Raw genomic sequence first — 18,542 nt, 5'->3', positions numbered from 1 at the left:
ATGGTCCGAAAGTTTATTAGAAACTTTGATGTATTCTATTTCCTGAACCAGTTATGACCCCAATTAAGATCTGCTTCACAAAAACATTTTCCATGTAAATATTATGTTATTGCTTCTTTTCGAAAGGTTTTAATACGTCTGACGATTTGTTTATTTTTGTAAAAAAATAACATGTTGCGGCATATAAAGCATTATTCATATTATTCTCGAAAGACTTCCTTGAAAAATATTGTGACCTATTTATGGTTATAAATAAGTTCCTCTTACATATACTCGCACTCAGAGAAAAAAAAGAAAAATCTATAACGCACTTTGTTTAGTTTTGTATTTAATAACAAAAGATAAGGCATTTCAATGCGTTTATCACCCTAAAAAAATATTAAAAGGTAGTGTTACCGTAATCAATAGCTACGTTTACAACGCGCGGATCTATTAGGTCCATGGATCAAATGATATAGTATTTTTCTTAGTATCCTTGGGCTAATTCTTTTCTTGGTATATATTTCTAATATGTTTGACGTTGTAAAAACTTGTAAAACACAAAGCTTTGGGGATGATACACAAATATGATAATCATTTAAAAAAAGCAGCTGCAAGAACCTGCAATGGAAATTAACAATGATCTGAAAGGAATATATAAATACGCGCAGCAAAATTATTTAAAACTTAATGCGTCCAAGTGTTCTGTTATAAATTTTGGACGCAAAAAAGGCTGTCTTATGTCATATCTTATATTGGTTTAACAAAATTAAAATTTTTTTTTGGATAAGGGATGAATTAAAATCCAAGCTTTTCCAAAATTTTGACAACGCCTATATCAGGCGTATCTTTTATATCAGGCCTTCCTCAGGTTAAACGTTATGGTATATAGTAGTCAAAAACAATTATTACTAAAGAATTACCACAATATTTAGTATAGCTCTGTTTACAAGGATTGATTTTGAGAGTTATATTAGTCCAGGATTATCTCTAGGATCAAAAAAATGTCAGTTGAAGTGAGTTTAGACGAAGAATTATAGGACATCACCTCTAAATCCATATTTTACCGAGTGAGCGCCTTTAAGACTTCTCATTCGAGCGATCAAATCATGACGTCACCTTATAAGGCGCTTTAAGCGTTTGTTAGTGGTCTATATACAAACAATAGTAAACAATAAATTGATGTCAACTTTTTGATATATTTTTGGGCTAAAAATTAGTAGTATTGGTTTATTTAGTTTCTCTGTGTTATGAAGTTTTTTTGCGTTGAGAAGCTTTGAGAATGAGAAATTTGGGATAATTATTTACTGCGATTTTTGCTTTTCCTTTAGTAAAAGTAGTGCTAAAAGTTAATTAATTAAAGAAAGCCGGTAAGTGATATATTTTGTGTAATTTCGGCTTAAAAATCAGTGACTGATTTTTGTGAGGTATTTATTGAAATTGTTTATGCATTTTGAAAAAAAGTCGGAATGAGGCAAACTAATTTGGATCTAGTTAGGATCTACATCCGGCCTTAAAAATTTATGGATATATTTATGCATATAAGGTTGGATTTAGACTCCAAACGTTTTGAAAACTGAGACAAATGGGTGTTTTCATGATTTAATTCCGTTTTCAAACAAATTCGGAAAACAACGTAGCAACTGTTTAGACTCTGACAACTGTGATACATGACGTCATTCGAGCGAATATATATTATGACGTAACGCTTAAGATATCGTAAGGCAACCGAGTAAGGCGCTTACTCACTAAAATATGGCTTAATAATTTATTTTTCAAGGCTTTAGCATATCCTCTGTATTTTCTTCTTTATTTTTGTGTATAAAAATAAAAATCCTCGTTAGCTTATCCAATAAAATGTCAAACTTGTCATTTTGGTACTTCAAAATAGGTCCTTACTAGATGTTTACACCGAAAAAACCAAATTTAATCTACCCTGTTTGGGCAGCATTAAATTCGCGTATCAAGTGCGTTGCCGTTTGATCCAAGTATTAAATACTTGGTACCCGCGTTGTAAACGTAGCCAATATGGAACTGGGATTAAACATATATAGTTTATGAAATTGCTATACTGCTATAGCGCTAAAAAAGAGCGGCTTATAAGCCTTACTGCTCTAAAACTAGTACATTACTTCGCTAGTTAATTACACATCGCATATCTTAGATTTACGCTTTTTTGCAGGTAAATTTTTTTGATACTGACTGAAGATACTACAGTCCAGAATATGGAAATTGACCCATATAAACATTACTCCAAAAGTTAATACTTTGCGAGATAAAGGGTGTCAAAGTTACAATTTTATTTTCTATATTTCCTTATTGCTTAAGAAGCATTTTAGATTTTGGCATAAGACTCGGTAAAGAAAGGTCTTCTATTGTTAGAAACAAAGTTCTGTTCCTTTTATAGCCAAACTTCTAGAGGGCGCCATTTGCATCAGTAAATAACTTTATGGTATCGGATAAGATATCTTTAGATAATTCGACCTCACAAAAGTATATAATGCCTCATTCGCTAAAAATATAGAACCATAATTTATCGTTCAAGAGGATATCAAAGTTTTCGTCTTAAAATTTTATATTATCTAGCAAGAAGTGTCGACTTAGATCCCAATAAACATACTGGGTATATATGAGGAAAGCGCCTAATGAACCTTTAACAATTTAAATATTTACATTATGTCCAGCCTATTGATGAAGTAATCTATAGTCAAGTTATACATACTATGATACTTTTTTTCTTTTGATCAGTGTATTTCAGTTATTTACATTGCATTGTAATAAATACCCTTATCTTTATTTAACTTATCGTGTTGCGGTTCAATGATTTCTAGGTTTTATTATTCTTTCAATATATTAATTAATTCTAGTTCATATATTTAATAACAAAAAATATTTATTGTTGCTAGCGTGAACTTCAAAAGAATCAATGTTTTTGAATGTTTTTCAATTAATGAATTATTATAAGCAGCCAACAACAAGCAAAGGAAATTTGAAAATATTAAAAAACTCCCTTTGAAATGGAATACAATAACGGAATAATATACAGGAATGAATCTTGGGATTTTGATGATGATTTAGGTGGCATTGGAACTGTGTTATTTCGATACATGAAAAAACACTCGAAAAAAGTAGCATTGGTAAGTATTCCTTTTATTATTTGAATTGCAGATAATTAGAAAATCGCTAATAGATTCCACGTTACATTTCATTTTAACGAAAACTATTAAACTGTCATTTATTATGAGATATAAATACGAATATAATAAAGGCCGCATAATGCATGTGTGCAGCTTTATAAATTTGGAAATCTTAAAGGAAATTTTTAGGTAATAAATCCTGGGCACGTTGTGTGGATGTTGAACTGATGAATTGAAAATGTTGGATCAAATGTCCAATTTTTAATATTTTTCGTAATTCTTGGGTTCTTTATATTTATCAGTTTAAAAACAACAATTTTTTATGTATCTATATTAACGGTATTAACAAATTTATGAAAAAAGAAACCTAAATTTAAATAGCAAAATTGCGAAAGAAAAATAAAGCATTCAAGTAGCAGAATATAACACAAATAATTAAAGATTAATATTTCACCACAATACCAGTCATCATCGTCGTCTTTTCTCTTGCTTTTTGGTTTTCCGAAAGCCGAAATATCGACCTTCAAAGTTTGGAATTTTTCATTTTTCGGGTATACCCCCCCGTATCGAATTTTTTCACCAAAAATTGATTTTTTTCGAAATCAAACTAAGTACACCAGCGTCTTATTTGGGTCACCTAGATTACGAAAACACCGGGTTATAACAGGATCCGAGCAGAACTAAGGGAATGAGAGCACTTTGAAAATCCTGAAAAAGTCGTTTTCGACGTCCGTTTTTGAGGCCAAAAATGGGCATCAAAAATGCCATATCTCGGCTATCGTAAAAGCTACGATCTTGCGGATGGTCTCGTTGGATTCAGAACGACTAAACTAAGACAAAACCGTTCAAATTTTCCAGATAGCTCCCATAGAAGCCGAGATATCGACCTTCAAAGTGTGGAATTTTTCATTTTTCGGGGTATACCCCCCCGTATCGAATTTTTTCACCAAAAATTGATTTTTTTCGAAATCAAACTAAGTACACCAGCGTCTTATTTGGGTCACCTAGATTACGAAAACACCGGGTTATAACAGGATCCGAGCAGAACTAAGGGAATGAGAGCACTTTGAAAATCCTGAAAAAGTCGTTTTCGACGTCCGTTTTTGAGGCCAAAAATGGGCATCAAAAATGCCATATCTCGGCTATCGTAAAAGCTACGATCTTGCGGATGGTCTCGTTGGATTTAGAACGACGAAACTAAGACAAAACCGTTGGAATTTTCCAGATAGCTTCCATAGAAGCCGAGATATTGACCTTCAAAGTTTGGAATTTTTCATTTTTCGGGTATACCGCCCCTATCGAATTTTTTCACCAAAAATTGATTTTTTTTTAAATCAAACTAAGTATACCAGCGTCTTATTTGGGTCACCTAGATTGCGAAAACACCGGGTTATAACAGGATCCGAGCAGAACTAAGGAAATGAGAGCACTTTGAAAATCCTGAAAAAGTCGTTTTCGACGTCCGTTTTTACGATTTTATTAATTGATTTTTTTTAATTTTTTATTTTTTTTTACGATCCGAAATACCGGTACTTTCCTCAGTATCGCACATCCCTACTGTGGAGCATAGGCAGCCATTTTTGTTGTTTACTTCTGAATTGACAGTCAAGGTGACAGTCGACCGCTGGCGCTCGATCTTAGGGCGATTGTGGATGTTGCCGATATGCATTTTTTCTCCTTTTCTCCTGTTAATGCCTTATAAGGAGCGTTTTGTCTTGGCATTTGCGTTATTTATTTACTTTAGTGATCTATGGGCGGGTTTGCATTGAAATTCTAGTTTTTCATTTTTTTTTTGTTAGATAGGAAAATGATTCTAGATCATTCTCGGTTTGCTGAAATTATAACCGCAAGGTTGTCTTTCGAATTTTTTGAAATTTTACCTTTTATGGGACCCTTACGCTATAAGGGATAAAAGTGGTTCAATTACTTTATTTTTTGGACGAAAACAAAGAAAATACACAGTCACAGTTTCACAACAAATAGTACATAGCCTTTAAGAAATTGTTGCTTATTTACGTAGTGTGCATGTTGTAAAATGGTTTTTAAGGGCCTAAAATGATACTTTAGCTAGAGTGAAACACGTGTAACTGTTAAGTGTAGACCGTAACTGTGTCTCTCCTCTATTTTCGTCAATTTTGTCTGTTGCTTTTTTTAAAAAAAATGGATAAGATTTTTGTGTTTAATTTTCGGCTGTTGTACTCTTGTTTGAAAACAGTCATTTTTTATAATAACGGATATTTTATACTGACCATTTTGTTTGGTTTTGGACTTATCCTAGACTTTGATTTACCCTTTAAATAAACCTTCTGTCTTAAAGTCTGCTATATCTGATGTACCTTGCTTGACTAGTAGTTGAATTGAACCTAGGGATCTTTTGTATTCTTACCACTGTTATCCCTCGGTTGTGACGAGTTAATTTGGAACATCTTATCCCCGTAGTGAAGTTACAGACTCCCTACAAGAGTGGCGATGATTGGCCTCTACATCCGATACTAGCCAAGCACCAGCTTAGTACCCTTGCTAGAAATAGGTCGTTCTACTCGTTTCTTATTTTACCTTCCTAAAATCTACACTGCTGCAAATGTGTTCTTAAAATTTTAAACCAAAAAATAAATCAAATAATTCTATTACAAAATATGTAAACTGTGACATCCAAAAAAATAATTAATAACAGATATTTCTCCCTCTCGTGCTTATAATGGCGTAACAATGATTTTTAAACTAAAAATTACGGTTCTTATTTGATCTTGGTTTTTCTGACCCCAAATTTGGTACCAATCTCAAATAACGATTATTCAAATTGTTTGAGGGTCTTGGCAACTCTCGCAATCGTCTCTTCATGATATCCTACAGATGCTCTATTGGATTTATATTGGGGCTTCTGGGTGGCCAATCCATGGTAGCCATTTAGACCTTTTTCAAGGTACTCCTGTACGTCGTGCATAAGCAGAAAATTATCTCCAACATAGGGAGCGAATGGAAACCTGATCTTCTAAAATGTCTGTAATGTACCTCGGTGCAGTAAGCCGTCCTTTATCTAGAAGTACTAATTCTGTGCGGTTCTTCATATTAATTTTGCCTCACACCATTACTGACCCGCCACCATAACTAACGGTTGTCACTATATTGAACTGCGCATATCGTGCTCCTTGCCTTCGTTACATCTACATCTACATTCATCGCTAAACATAATCTGTGGCCAACCTTTATTTTCCCAACCAATGCGTTTACGAGCGAATTGTAGTCATCCTCACTTATGCCCTCTGGTGAGTTATGTACTAGTACCTGCTCCAGCAACCCTTATATTGGTCTCCGCTAGCCTTGCCTTGATTGTGTTTTGACTTATTCTAAAATTGTAGCGCTCCAGGAACTCATTTTGTAACGTAGAAATCGGTTTTCAGCAAAGGTTGTAACTCTTCCACAACCCTGGGCTGGTCTCCTTATGTTGCTACCAGTTTGTGTAAACCTACTCAAAAGTATGGAGATGGTTGACATTAAATCTTTCAGCAAGCTGAATTTGGCTTCTTGAAGAGTAACGACTTTAACACAGTCAGCTTTTGACAAATAGCGGTTTTCTCGTTGCATCAATATGTAAAGTTAAAATCACGTCGAATATCGAATCTGATTTACTGAAGTAAAACGCATGAAATTCGTTGACTTTATTTAAATTTTCCTTAGTTCATTACTTGCCTTGTAGAGTTTTGCTTTAGTAAGTATACTTAAATTGGGCAAGTTTTTGGTACTATCTTCAAGTATGATCATACTTCGCTAGTAAGGGGTGAAACAAAGGAAAAATAATAATTAATTAATTAGACGTACTTGTACTAGGTGAGTCACCAAATATTTAAGTAAATTGAGTGTAACTCCTATTCTGCACAGGAGCTTCTTTAATAATCGGAAGTGACATTAAACGATTGGCATGTAAAAAATTGAATCTTGACTTTGATTTAATTCGTATTTTTGTCCTCTTAGTAAAAAGTTGAGTAACCCTAGACCCTTTTGACTAAAAATTTGGTAGCGCTCTTTAATATTTCGAATTTTCCAATTCCTACATTTTAAGATAATTTAAACTTGATTGAAATTTGGATCGCTTGAATTAGGATGGAACAACATTAAGTACAATAAAGAATTTATTTTAATTAAACCTTAAAATAATTTAAAGACAGCACAATTTTTGATGTTTACTTTATAGAAAATCTCCATATTATTTTCTAGATTCAAAGCGAAACTGACGAGTCACAGACATTCGAGTCATTACTCGAAAGATGCATAAAAGTTTCTTTGCATTTAAATGAAATTGGAATCAAAAAAGGGGATCGAATATGTATTTGTGCCGAAATGACTATTTCCTCTTACGTGGCGATACTTGCATCCTATTTTATAGGTAAAAGTCATATTTTGACACTCATTTCATCAGTAATAAATAAATATTGTAATATTTTTTTTAGGAGCTGTAATCTATTGTTTAGAGCCATCGCTTCCTCCATCGGAGTCGGCCATTCACGTGAATCACTTACCGCCTGCACTATTTTTTGTAACTGAAACAGCCGAAAACGTTCTAAGCACAGTTTTAGAACAAACGAACATCTCTTCCAGAGTGATAGTACTGAATAAAGCATTTGAAAATATCTGCGAGACTGAGAAAAAAAAAATTCAAAATTTTGTTCCAGAATATATCAAAGATTCTGCAGAAACAGCATGTATTTTCTTTAGCAGTGGCAGCACTGGAACGCCAAAATCAGTGCAACTCAATCACTATTATTTATATTGTGTTATACCTGATATTTCAAAAACTTGGAGTAGAGTGGGCTTAAATCTTAAGGATTTAAAGGTAAGTAAGCCAAAAAAAATATTTGTAAAGAAAATAATTTATTTTAAGGATCCAATGGTTTTTGCATGCTCCAACTGGCACTGGGTGTCTTCCCTATATATGTTATTGTTATGTACTTCGAATGGAGCTACTCGAGTGCTCCTACAAAATCTCAGTGGACCCAAAATCTGGAAAATCATTCGAAAATATAACGTAATGAGGTCTATCAGACTATAGGAAGCCAATAAAATTAACTATTTTCCATTTTAGATTACAAGCCTATCTTTATCCCCTTATTACTGCATAGAGTTTTACAATTCTGCTCCAGCAAATCCAAAAACCTATTTAAAGTCATTAAAGGAATTACTTTATGGTGGTTCAAGACTTGCCGAAAAATATGTTGTGCTTATTAATAATTTACTACAACCAGAAGCTTATGCTAGATCGTCGTATGGTTTAACTGAAGCTGGACTCTTGACAGGTTTCGATCCATTTAATGAAAAACATCGACAATATATTCAACAGTGTCCTAAGAGTGTGGGATGTCCCGTACTTGGATTTAAGTATAAGGTATTTGTTGAGGTTAAGTTCAATGAAATTCTAAGGGCCTGAATTTAGGAATTGGGGAATAACACATACATCTCCTAGAAGATATGTGTAATAAAATAACCTTTAGTGTATACAGCTTATATTAAAACTACTTTTGTGATATATCAAGTTGTGAACTAAAAGCCAAGAGCTACCTACAATAGGTATTTATACAAACACACATCACAACAAAAATACTTAAAGCATAGTAACACTTGTTTAATCCTAGGTAATACATACCTCTTATCTATCTTGACAAAATTAAATAATAGATCTTTCTCTGGCGAGATTTAGCAGAAAAAGAGCAAATTAAGGCGGCGTAGTCCTGCTCATTTACAGCTTTTCCGACGTCTAATCCGCTCTCGTGATTGGTCACTTTTAGCACCTTAGAACAGTACTTAAAAAAAACCTCACATTAGAATGAGTTGAAAATTGGTCAAAGTGTTTCTTATTGGATTCCGCTCAGATTCACTATTTTGTTTGGCGATCCGTTATAATTTACATTTTGTGATTTGCTATTATTGGCTTCCCTCGTCAGCTGTTCAGGCTGGCTTGCCAGTTTTACCGATGGTTTTTTATTTACAGTTTATTAAATTTTAAGATAACCAGATCGAATATCACAAAACAAAATAGTGAATCGGTGCGGAATTAAATAAGAAACACTTTGACCAATTTTCAACTCATTCTGATGTGAGGTTTTTTTTTAAAGTACTTTTCTAAGATGCTAAAAGTGACCAATCACGAGAGCGGATTAGACGTCGGAAAAGCGGCAAATGAGCAGGACAACACCGCCTTAAATTAAGTCATCTGTCATGTCAATTATGAACCATAGATTACACCAAACGCAGAAGATGCAACAACGTAAGAATGAGGCAAGACAGGCTGACAATGGCGTTTTCCGTTTGTACGTTCAGTGCAAACGGTTAATTTTGCAACGTTTAGATTTGCTTGCAAATTACTTCGATTCATGGCACGAAACATAAAAAAATAAGAGTTGTTTTCAAAGTGCTTTGTTGCTTTATTACCACTAACCGGTGTAAAATGCTGGCGAGCAAATAAGTATTTATGTTTGTTTTAATTGATTTTAACGCGATTCATTTAAATGATAAACAGCAAGTTCATTTTTCTTTTCTGAGATCAATTTGTCATAAACTCGTTAGTTGATAGTGGAACCACAACTACTTTTGTCTATTATGCAACAGATAACGATGTTTGCAGATGGCAGTAGAGCATTTTATTGCAATTCAATCGTGGCTGAGGGGCAAGTAATTGAATTGAGGCAGATTGTTTCTTTTTCACATTATATTTTACATAGAGAGAGATTACTACCTCTCCAACTCTGTCTCTCTAAAGGACTCTAAAGGATTATTGTCTCTCTAAAGGACAAACCAACAAGATTGTTGTATTTAATGATGATAGTTTCAAAAAATAACTTAAAAACGTTTTTTTGTTTAGAATTCACATTTGAAAATGTATCTTTCCAGAGTGAAATTACTAGTGGTGACATTGAAACTATACAGGTGACTAAGACAAGGATTCTAACCATAAGGATTTCGGTATCTGTTGAAGATAGAGGCTGTTGTTGATAGTTTGGGTTAAATTGGGAATGAGTCACATGTTTTAAAGCGTTTTAATATGTCGCTCAAAAGTTTTAAAAAATGTGCTAAAATTTTTTGCAACTAAAATTTGACAATATCGATTTGACTGTTTTTTCATTTTATTTGAAGAAACATTAAAAAACCATCAACATTTTTCCATTGGCACTTTTAAGGTACTACATGGCCGTATTTATAGATTTGAGATATCCGACGTTTTGTTCTCACAAAATCGATCCCTATAAAGAATAAGTTGATATTTTCAAAATTTCCTTTTTCCGAAATATCTCTTATAGGAATGCAAACAGGTTTCAAACAATGCAACTTTATCCCAATTTAGCTTAAGCTGTACCTTCAGCAAATACTGAGATGCCTATGGGTAGGATCATAGCATTTGTTGATACCAAACATCAAATTATTAAATCTTTAAACTTGAGAATATTGATTAAATTAACAATGGGAATATTGGAGAAGTGTGAAGTATCTTATAAATATCATAAAAATACATTAAAAAAGCTAATAAAAGAGAACAATACTATAACAAATCAGATCGCAGATCATGCACACTATCAATCTTCAAAAGTTTCTAGTTCGTGTTAAATAGGGATATAATTGTATTTTTAAGGAAACCAGGTGAGCAAGTGATAAAGAATAATTTTATTAAAAGTTGGCTTTGTAAGTAGTTTTTAATAATATAACCTTAAACTTAAAAAAAGCATAGAGGGGCAGTATCTTCATTAAGAGCTCATTAAATATCAATTATTGATAAAGGTAATAGCAAGATAATCAGAGTTTAAATTAAGGGTTAGGATTGTGCCCTTATAGATTATTGAAAATAAAAACAGAATAATTTGATCCCTTACCTAAGATTAAATTGGCCGATAATTGCTTTAAATCATATAGTGCAGTATGATCCGAAATCTGGTCAGCAGAAATAGTTCAGAAAGAGTGTAACAATATCCTTGTTACTTATAAGAATTGAATCTACTAGGCTGCTAGTTGTGTTACCTATTCCAGTAGGTTCGTCCAATCATTGGTAAAGGCCATAAGATTCTAGTAGGTATTTGGAAGTTTCAATTAGTTAATACAAGATGTTTAGGACTTTCAAAGATCACGAGCTGAGTTTTGGCCTCATTGAGAATAAGATTATCAGCAGATCTTGATTATTTATATTAACAGGGAAGAACGAATAATATACTTGGGTATCATCAGATAAATAAGCAGTAATGATAAATAAAGTGGTCCTAGAACATTGCCCAAGGTACACCCTATTTATAGTTAATGACAGGAAAAAAGTGAAGTGCTGCCTTCTATTATCCAGATATGACTTATAAAATAATTAATATCAATCACTATAAAAAAATTAAAAATACGTATATTAAAATTAATTTGTCAAGATGATGATGGTCAAAGTGTCAACCCAGTAATGTTTTACCAATTATCAATAAAAATTTTGTTAGTTATAAGATTTATTGACATATAAGTAGTAGCCATTGACAGTTATAAAGGGTGTTCGAAAAAATAGACGGAGATATTTCAATGGGTGATTCCTTGTAAAAAATATGAGAAAAAGTTTCTATAAACATGGTTCCGAAAATGCACAGTTTTTAAAATACAGGGTGATAATTTTTTTTAATATTTTTTTTTATTAATATTAAAAAAATATTTACTTAATTTTTTGAAATTTGGCAGTATTACTTGTTGTATTAAGAGGCTAATTTAGCCCTAATTAGAATAAAATTATTATAAGATTTCGTTTCCCCAACGAATTATAAATAAAATTCTTAAAAGCGTAGACACCAACAAAGCTTCTGGACCCGATGGAATTCCCCTAGTACTAAAACGTTGTGCAGACGAATTGACTCCTCCCTTATGTAGACTGTTCACGGCATCATATAAGCAGGGCTCATTTCCAACAAGCTGGAAAACTGCTCAAATGCAAGCTGTACCCAAAAAGGGTAAGAAGACGATGCCCTCCAAGTACCGCCCGATTGCACTAGTTCCAGTAATATCGAATATTATGGAGAAAGCAGTCAACCAACAACTGTTAAGCTATCTGGAATCATCTGGACTGATCAGCGATCATCAATACGGCTTCCGAAAGCTTAGATCTACCGGCGACCTTCTGGCTTACGTCACACACTTGTGGACGGAGGCCATGGAGAAGCACGGCGAGTCCCGCTCAGTCGCTCTTGACATTTCCAAGGCATTTGACAGAGTGTGGCATGAGGGACTACTAACCAAACTCTCCTCAATCGGCATACAAAACTCATTAATGAATTGGATCAAAAGTTTTCTTGAACAACGAACAATTCAAGTAACCGTCGATGGACACCTCTCCGACAAATTTAACATTAACGCTGGAGTCCCTCAAGGATGCATTCTATCCCCCACCCTTTTCTTGATATATATCAACGAATTGCTAGGAATTTAAGTCTGCTAAACCAACGACAGCCGCAACTTCTTAGAATCTTAGGCAGCAACAAGTAGCTTCAACCAACAACGATATTAGAGCAATCTTGGATTGGGGCGGTAACAATCTGGTCAATTTTAACACTAAAAAAACGCAGGCTGCAGTATTTACGATGAAGACTAACCTTGGTGGACCGGAGCTGGTTATGGCAGGGAAAACATTGCCAATGAAATCATCTTTACATCTTCTAGGAGTCGAAGTCACTAACAGTTTGTCCTGGCATGGCCACATTGCCGAGATCGCCAGGGCAGCTTCCAAAAAACTTGGAGTGCTTTTCAAAACGAAAAAACTGTATACACCAGAACAGCTGCTGACTCTTTATAAGGTTCAAATACGCGCTTCCCTCGAGTATTGCTCGCATGTCTGGAGCTCTGCACCCAAGCATAGTTTAAAGCTGCTACATTCTATACAGAAGAGAGCTATTCGTCTTATCGACAAACCAGAACTGACAAAGAGTCTGGATAGTCTAGACCATAGGAGAAAGGTGGCTGATCTCTGTTTATTCTACCGTTATTATCACGGTAAGTGCTCCTCTGAGAGGCAAGCCTTATTCCACCCAGGGCTGTTCCGGCAAGAAGGACGCGTCTAGCAGTTGCGGCTCATCAACATCGAGTCCACCTGCCGACCTCAAGGACGTCGCTGTATCGGGACTCATTCATCTGGAACATCTTCTTTGTGGAACGGGCTTCCACCTCACATATTTCCCGAGGCATACAACCTGCAGCGATTCAAGATAAATGCCCACAAATATCTTCGCGTAAGCACCACTCCAAGAGTGACATAGGACCTCCTCTTGTGCTTGTGTTTACCATAAAAAAAAAAAAAAAAAAAAAAAAAAAAATGGTCCAGTGGCGTCCCAGGGGACATCTTAGCAAATATTATTGGCAAAAAATAAACACCAGTGCCTTTTAATTTTTTTCAAAGTATTTCTTTCGTATCTGACTTCGTTTTCGAGAAAAAAAATAAATACCGTTTTATTGTATGCCATTGGACATAATTGGTTTATTATTTTTTGATAAAAAAATCTACTGTTCCTTGGAAAACAAAAAATCATTTCTGCATGGAGGTTTGACATTGACAAGTGTCAGTTCTCCTAGAAAAATAATAAATATTAATAAACAATTAATATTTTTTAAAAAATGTGTCACCCTGTATCTTGAAAACTGTGCATTTCCGGACCCATGTTTATAGAAACTTTTTCTCATATTTTTTTACAAGGAATCGCCCATTGAAATATCTCCGTCTATTTTTCGAACACCCTGTATAGTTTAATTATAGGAGTATTATACTCTAAATAAGGATTGTTTAAAAACAAAAACAATAAAAAAATGTCGTCCTTTTTCTTTCTTTAACAAAATTGTCCGGAGTTTAAGTAAAAATAGCTGTTGCAAGTAATGCTACCTTTTACAAATACTAAATTGCAAATAAAAATAGAAACTAGAAATATAGGCAATAAACATTTTATGATCTTTTAGGTAGTTGACCCAGACTCTGGAAAAATTCTGGGATCGAACCAAGTTGGTGAACTAATGGTAAAACCTTTTAACAAAAAGTCGCTTTTTAACGGATACGTCGGAATCGATTGCCAAGACCTTTTCGATGCCGATGGCTATTTTAGGACAGAGGACTTACTATATTATGACGAGAATTTCTGTTTTTACGTAGTTGACAGATTGAAAGCAAGAATTATCTACAAGGACTGGCTAATATACCCCTTAGTGGTGGAAAATGTTTTGTTGCAACATCCGCAAGTTCTAAATGCGGTTCTTATTGGTATCGATGACCCGGAGGATGAGGAAATATTAATGGGTATAGTTACTGTTAAAAATTATTATGATATATGTAACAATGCAGCAAAGAAAGTTGCTTTAGAGAATGAAATAAGAGAATTTGTCGATGATAGGGTAGAAGATTATCAAAAGCTTCGCAAAGGTGTAAAGATAGTAAACAAAATACCATTAACTGCAAGTAACAAAATTAATAGGCCTAAGATCAAACAGTTGGTAATGGCTGGAGAAGAATTTTAAGATAAATATTTGAAATAGTTTAAATCGTATTTATATATTTATTATTTAATTATCATATTTGAAATGTGCAATATCACATTAATATATTCTTTTTCAGTCATTTTTATAATTATGTTATATCACAGATATGATAAAAAAAATTTATATATGTGTTGATATGAATATTTACATATAAGGGAAATAAAGGTTAAAACAAAAAAGTGGTTTTATTTAAAAGAAGGTAGATTGTATTTATTTATTTATCAAAAACAAATAAGATGTTAACAGGCCGAAACCCAAAGGAACATCCACAAATTACCAAGTGTTTTAGGTGTACCTAACTAATACAAAATTAAAAAATAATTTAAGAGCAGAAATACATTAAAGTATTAAGTTTCTAATTTTGTGTTTTTGTTAATTAGAACAAGAATCTCTGATTCTCTTTTTAAACATAGAAAGAGAGCGGCAAAATAAATGTACAGAAAAAAATTTGAAATTATATAAGGAAAGCATACGACTTAACGGCGAGTTCCTTGCTACATTGGTTCTATACAAACAGACTGGAAACAAATAAGAATTTCGAAAATTTCGCTGAGGCATATGAAAAGGTATTTGGGATAGTTAATTATTTTATAGAGAAAGAACATGTCTGTGTGAGAGCGCCGTGTTTCAAGTGAATATAATATTTTACTCTAAGTTCTATTAAATTAGCAAAAATCCAGAGTCCAAAAATCTTAAAAATTTATTTTGTATTGTTTCCAATCTGTTAGCATGCACCGCATATTGCGGAGCCCAGATGACGGAGGCAAAACCCAAACGACTATAAATATAGGCAAAATATAATGCTTTTAGAGAGCTATTAGAGGTTAATAGCTTACTATTTTTTACAATTAATCCCAATTGCAAAGGTTTTGCCACATTCAAAAGATGTTCGATACGACTTTACTTTCAAATTCGTATTTCCTCTGTATACAGAGTGTTTCTTAACCTACACGCATAAACTTGGGAAATTATTGCTAATGATAAATAATGACTAATAGTGAAAAAAAATAAAGTAAAATATTCTTAGGTTCTGAGATAATTCTTTTTTTTTTTCACAAAAATGTAAGAACTTTATCAGATGGAATTTTGTTTTCAAATTAAGAAGTAAACAAGTCCGAATGATGTTAACCTACTTTGCTATCAGTTGATACAGTTGTGGTCGTATTTCGTTTTTTATTAAAATTATGCCGCATAATTTTTCAAATGAGGAACTAATGGACATATTACTGGCATACGGGGAATCAAGACAAAACGTCCATCATCATCAAACATCCGTCGCGTGAAGCTTTTTTGCGTGTGGTTCAGCGGGGTAGAGAAACTGGAAATTTGCGGCCGAGGCCAGGGCAACATGGTGGAGCCATTAGACCTAGGCGCATTTTAAATGTGGAGAATTTGATTTTAGATATCATCGAAGAGCATCTTGACATAAGCACTAGAACAATTGCAACGCAATTTGGATTATCACCAGTCACAGTTTGGCAAATTTTAAGGCATGAATTACTGTATACATTTCACGTCCAAAGGGTACAAGCTTTACTTCCAAGGGATCATGCGCCTCGAGTAAACTTTTGCGAGTGGTTGTTACATCAGCAGCAGTTAAACCCAAACTTTACCATGAACATTTTAGCTACGGATGAAGCAATTTTCACACGCAATTGTATTCACAATTTTCGCAACACGCATTTTTGGGCAGTTGAAAATCCGCATGCCATTCGGCGAACAAACTTTCAACAACGATTTTCGGTAAATGTGTGGGCTGGAATTGTAAACGGAATACTTATTGGCCCTTGATCCTCATTTTGGATAATCGTCTAACTGATGCTCTTTATTTACAATTCTTGCGACAAAATTTTCCGATATTCTTTGAAGAAGTTCCTCTTAACATTAGGCAGAATTTGTGGTTTCTTCACGATGGTGCTCCACCACATTTTGCGCGACCAGTGCGACGGCATTTGGATCGATGGATAGGCCGAGGTGGTCCAATTGGATGGCCTCCTCAATCAGCCGACCTTAATCCGCTTGACTTTTATTTTGGGGCCACCTAAAATCTCTGGTGTATGTAACCGAAGTTGACAATGAACAAGAATTAAGAAATCGGATATTTGCTGCCGCCGAGGAAATTCGACTACAACCTGGATTAGTCATGGAAATAACTTCGAACAGTTACTATAATACTGCCGTCCTTGTTAAAAACACCATATCTCCAAAACAGTTACTTTCGAGAAAATGACGTTTGAAATTTTAGGCTTTTAATTTTATATCAATTACTTTGTCGGTAACTATAAGTATTTTTAGTTATTCTATTCAAAATGACCAAAATTTTGTGTATGGGATATGTATTTTTAAAATTATTCCAAAAAACATGATAGATACGTGAATTTATTCTTGTGTAAAATGTTTTTATACTAGGCAAAAAAACCGTATGTTGATATACGGTTCGAGTCAGCATATTAAAAATGTAGTTTACTAGCTATAAAGATCGTATAGCGTAAATTTATAAAGTATCTATTATTTTAAAAGACAAAAAAAATAATATGTGGGATCTATTACAAAATATAATAAAATAAAAGACAGTTTATGTAATTTTAAAGTTTAAATGTTTAAATGTAGAAACAAAGTAAAAGTTAAACAAATGACTTAAGTTTGTTATATGAAATTATGTAGAAAAAAATATGTGTTTCCACTAAATCATTAATTTTATCCATCTTCAATATTGTTAATTAGATCAAGAGCATTGCTTTCAACCAGATTATTCCAAAAATGCAATTTTTGGCTTGGAATAATAGGGGATAAGTTGCTTAGAATCTTCTTTTTTCTTTCAGACGAAATGCCTCGATTTGCCGTGTAACTTTTGGGGTCCTGGGCTTGAGTCAAAAAATTCTTTTTTGAGGATAAATGGAGTTCTTTGAAATCCGTTTCTTTAAAGGACTTTTTGTAAAATAATTAAGTGCATCCTCTCCTTACTTCTATCAAAACAATATCTTTTAGGAGTGGACGATCTTTATTAACTTTATTGACTTGATAGTTAGTAGTGAAATTTGGTTAGTGTTTAAAATCAGCATAGGTTAACTCTTTGACATTTATGGAATTATTCTTTGTGCAATTTTGGACAACATTTGAAAAATCCTGAAAGTCGTAGACCTTGGGATTATAACATAAAAAATAAATTAAAATAAATCAATATTTACCTTGTTTTTTGTTTGATTGGGCTATATCCAAAATTTGATCATATCCAATAAATTTACATTTTCCTCTACAAAACTGTCCGTAATTAAGGGATGTAAGTTTTCATGCAAAGTAATCATGTGTCTGTTATTATCAAACTGTCATTTAAACTAGTTGAGTCGTTTAAACTATTTCTAGATTCTTGTCCTAATGGTCGATTATTTTCCAAGACTTGCAGTACCATCTTTTTTGCCATTGATCCTATGTTAAAAAACCGCAAATCAATTTGCCGAAAAGAAAACAAAAACACCTGTTGACCCAAAGAAATGTCGGGGTTGAATAAAACTATTACGCAATCACGGCACATGCGGGAAACCAAGCGGCACGCACCACCAAAAAGTCAATTCGCTACTTACTATAAACACCGTATTGGAAGTACGCTTTTGGCGGAAGCGTACAAGTAGCACAGTCAATCTGTAATTTTTTTTTTAAAAACTATCCAAGTCGCTAATTTTTTGAGGGTCGATTCTATTTCCGAAGAGAAGCTTAAGTCCTCGGAATTGAGAGTCTCACCCCCCCCCCCTTTTTTGGGAAAGTCAAAAAGTTTTTCAAATCCATTTTCCAGCTAAACAGCGAGTCATACAGAAAAACTTATTGAACATAAAATGTAGAGCTTTTTGAGCACTACAATTCATAAAATGTAGAGCTTTTTGAGCTCTACAATTCATCTCATGGGCCCGAAGCTGT

General features: G+C 33.6%; 1 protein-coding gene across 1 annotated transcript; it reads left to right on the top strand.

Annotated features, from left to right (window-relative positions):
• Positions 1-2,848: 2,848 nt before the first annotated feature.
• On the top strand, positions 2,849-14,809 carry LOC126738968 (uncharacterized). Its single transcript, XM_050444478.1, has 6 exons — positions 2,849-3,116; positions 7,332-7,500; positions 7,565-7,947; positions 7,996-8,139; positions 8,197-8,496; positions 14,058-14,809. The coding sequence occupies exons 1-6, from the start codon at positions 2,997-2,999 to the stop codon at positions 14,607-14,609; spliced, it is 1,668 nt and encodes a 555-aa protein (XP_050300435.1). The 5' UTR covers positions 2,849-2,996; the 3' UTR covers positions 14,610-14,809.
• The last annotated feature ends 3,733 nt before the right edge of the window (positions 14,810-18,542 follow it).

The sequence above is a fragment of the Anthonomus grandis genome, chromosome 7 (genome assembly GCF_022605725.1).
Source record: "Anthonomus grandis grandis chromosome 7, icAntGran1.3, whole genome shotgun sequence".
NCBI lineage: Eukaryota > Metazoa > Arthropoda > Insecta > Coleoptera > Curculionidae > Anthonomus > Anthonomus grandis.
This window is presented reverse-complemented; position numbering and strand designations above follow the sequence as displayed.

What these genes read in the sequence shown, in the direction of transcription:
- LOC126738968 (XM_050444478.1), top strand. Translation starts at nt 2,997, where the DNA reads ATGGAATACAATAACGGAATAATATACAGGAATGAATCTTGGGATTTT. An exon ending in TAAATCTTAAGGATTTAAAG is followed by an intron (nt 7,948 to 7,995) that starts GTAAGTAAGCCA and finishes ATTTATTTTAAG; the next exon opens with GATCCAATGGTTTTTGCATG. An exon ending in AAATCATTCGAAAATATAAC is followed by an intron (nt 8,140 to 8,196) that starts GTAATGAGGTCT and finishes TTTCCATTTTAG; the next exon opens with ATTACAAGCCTATCTTTATC.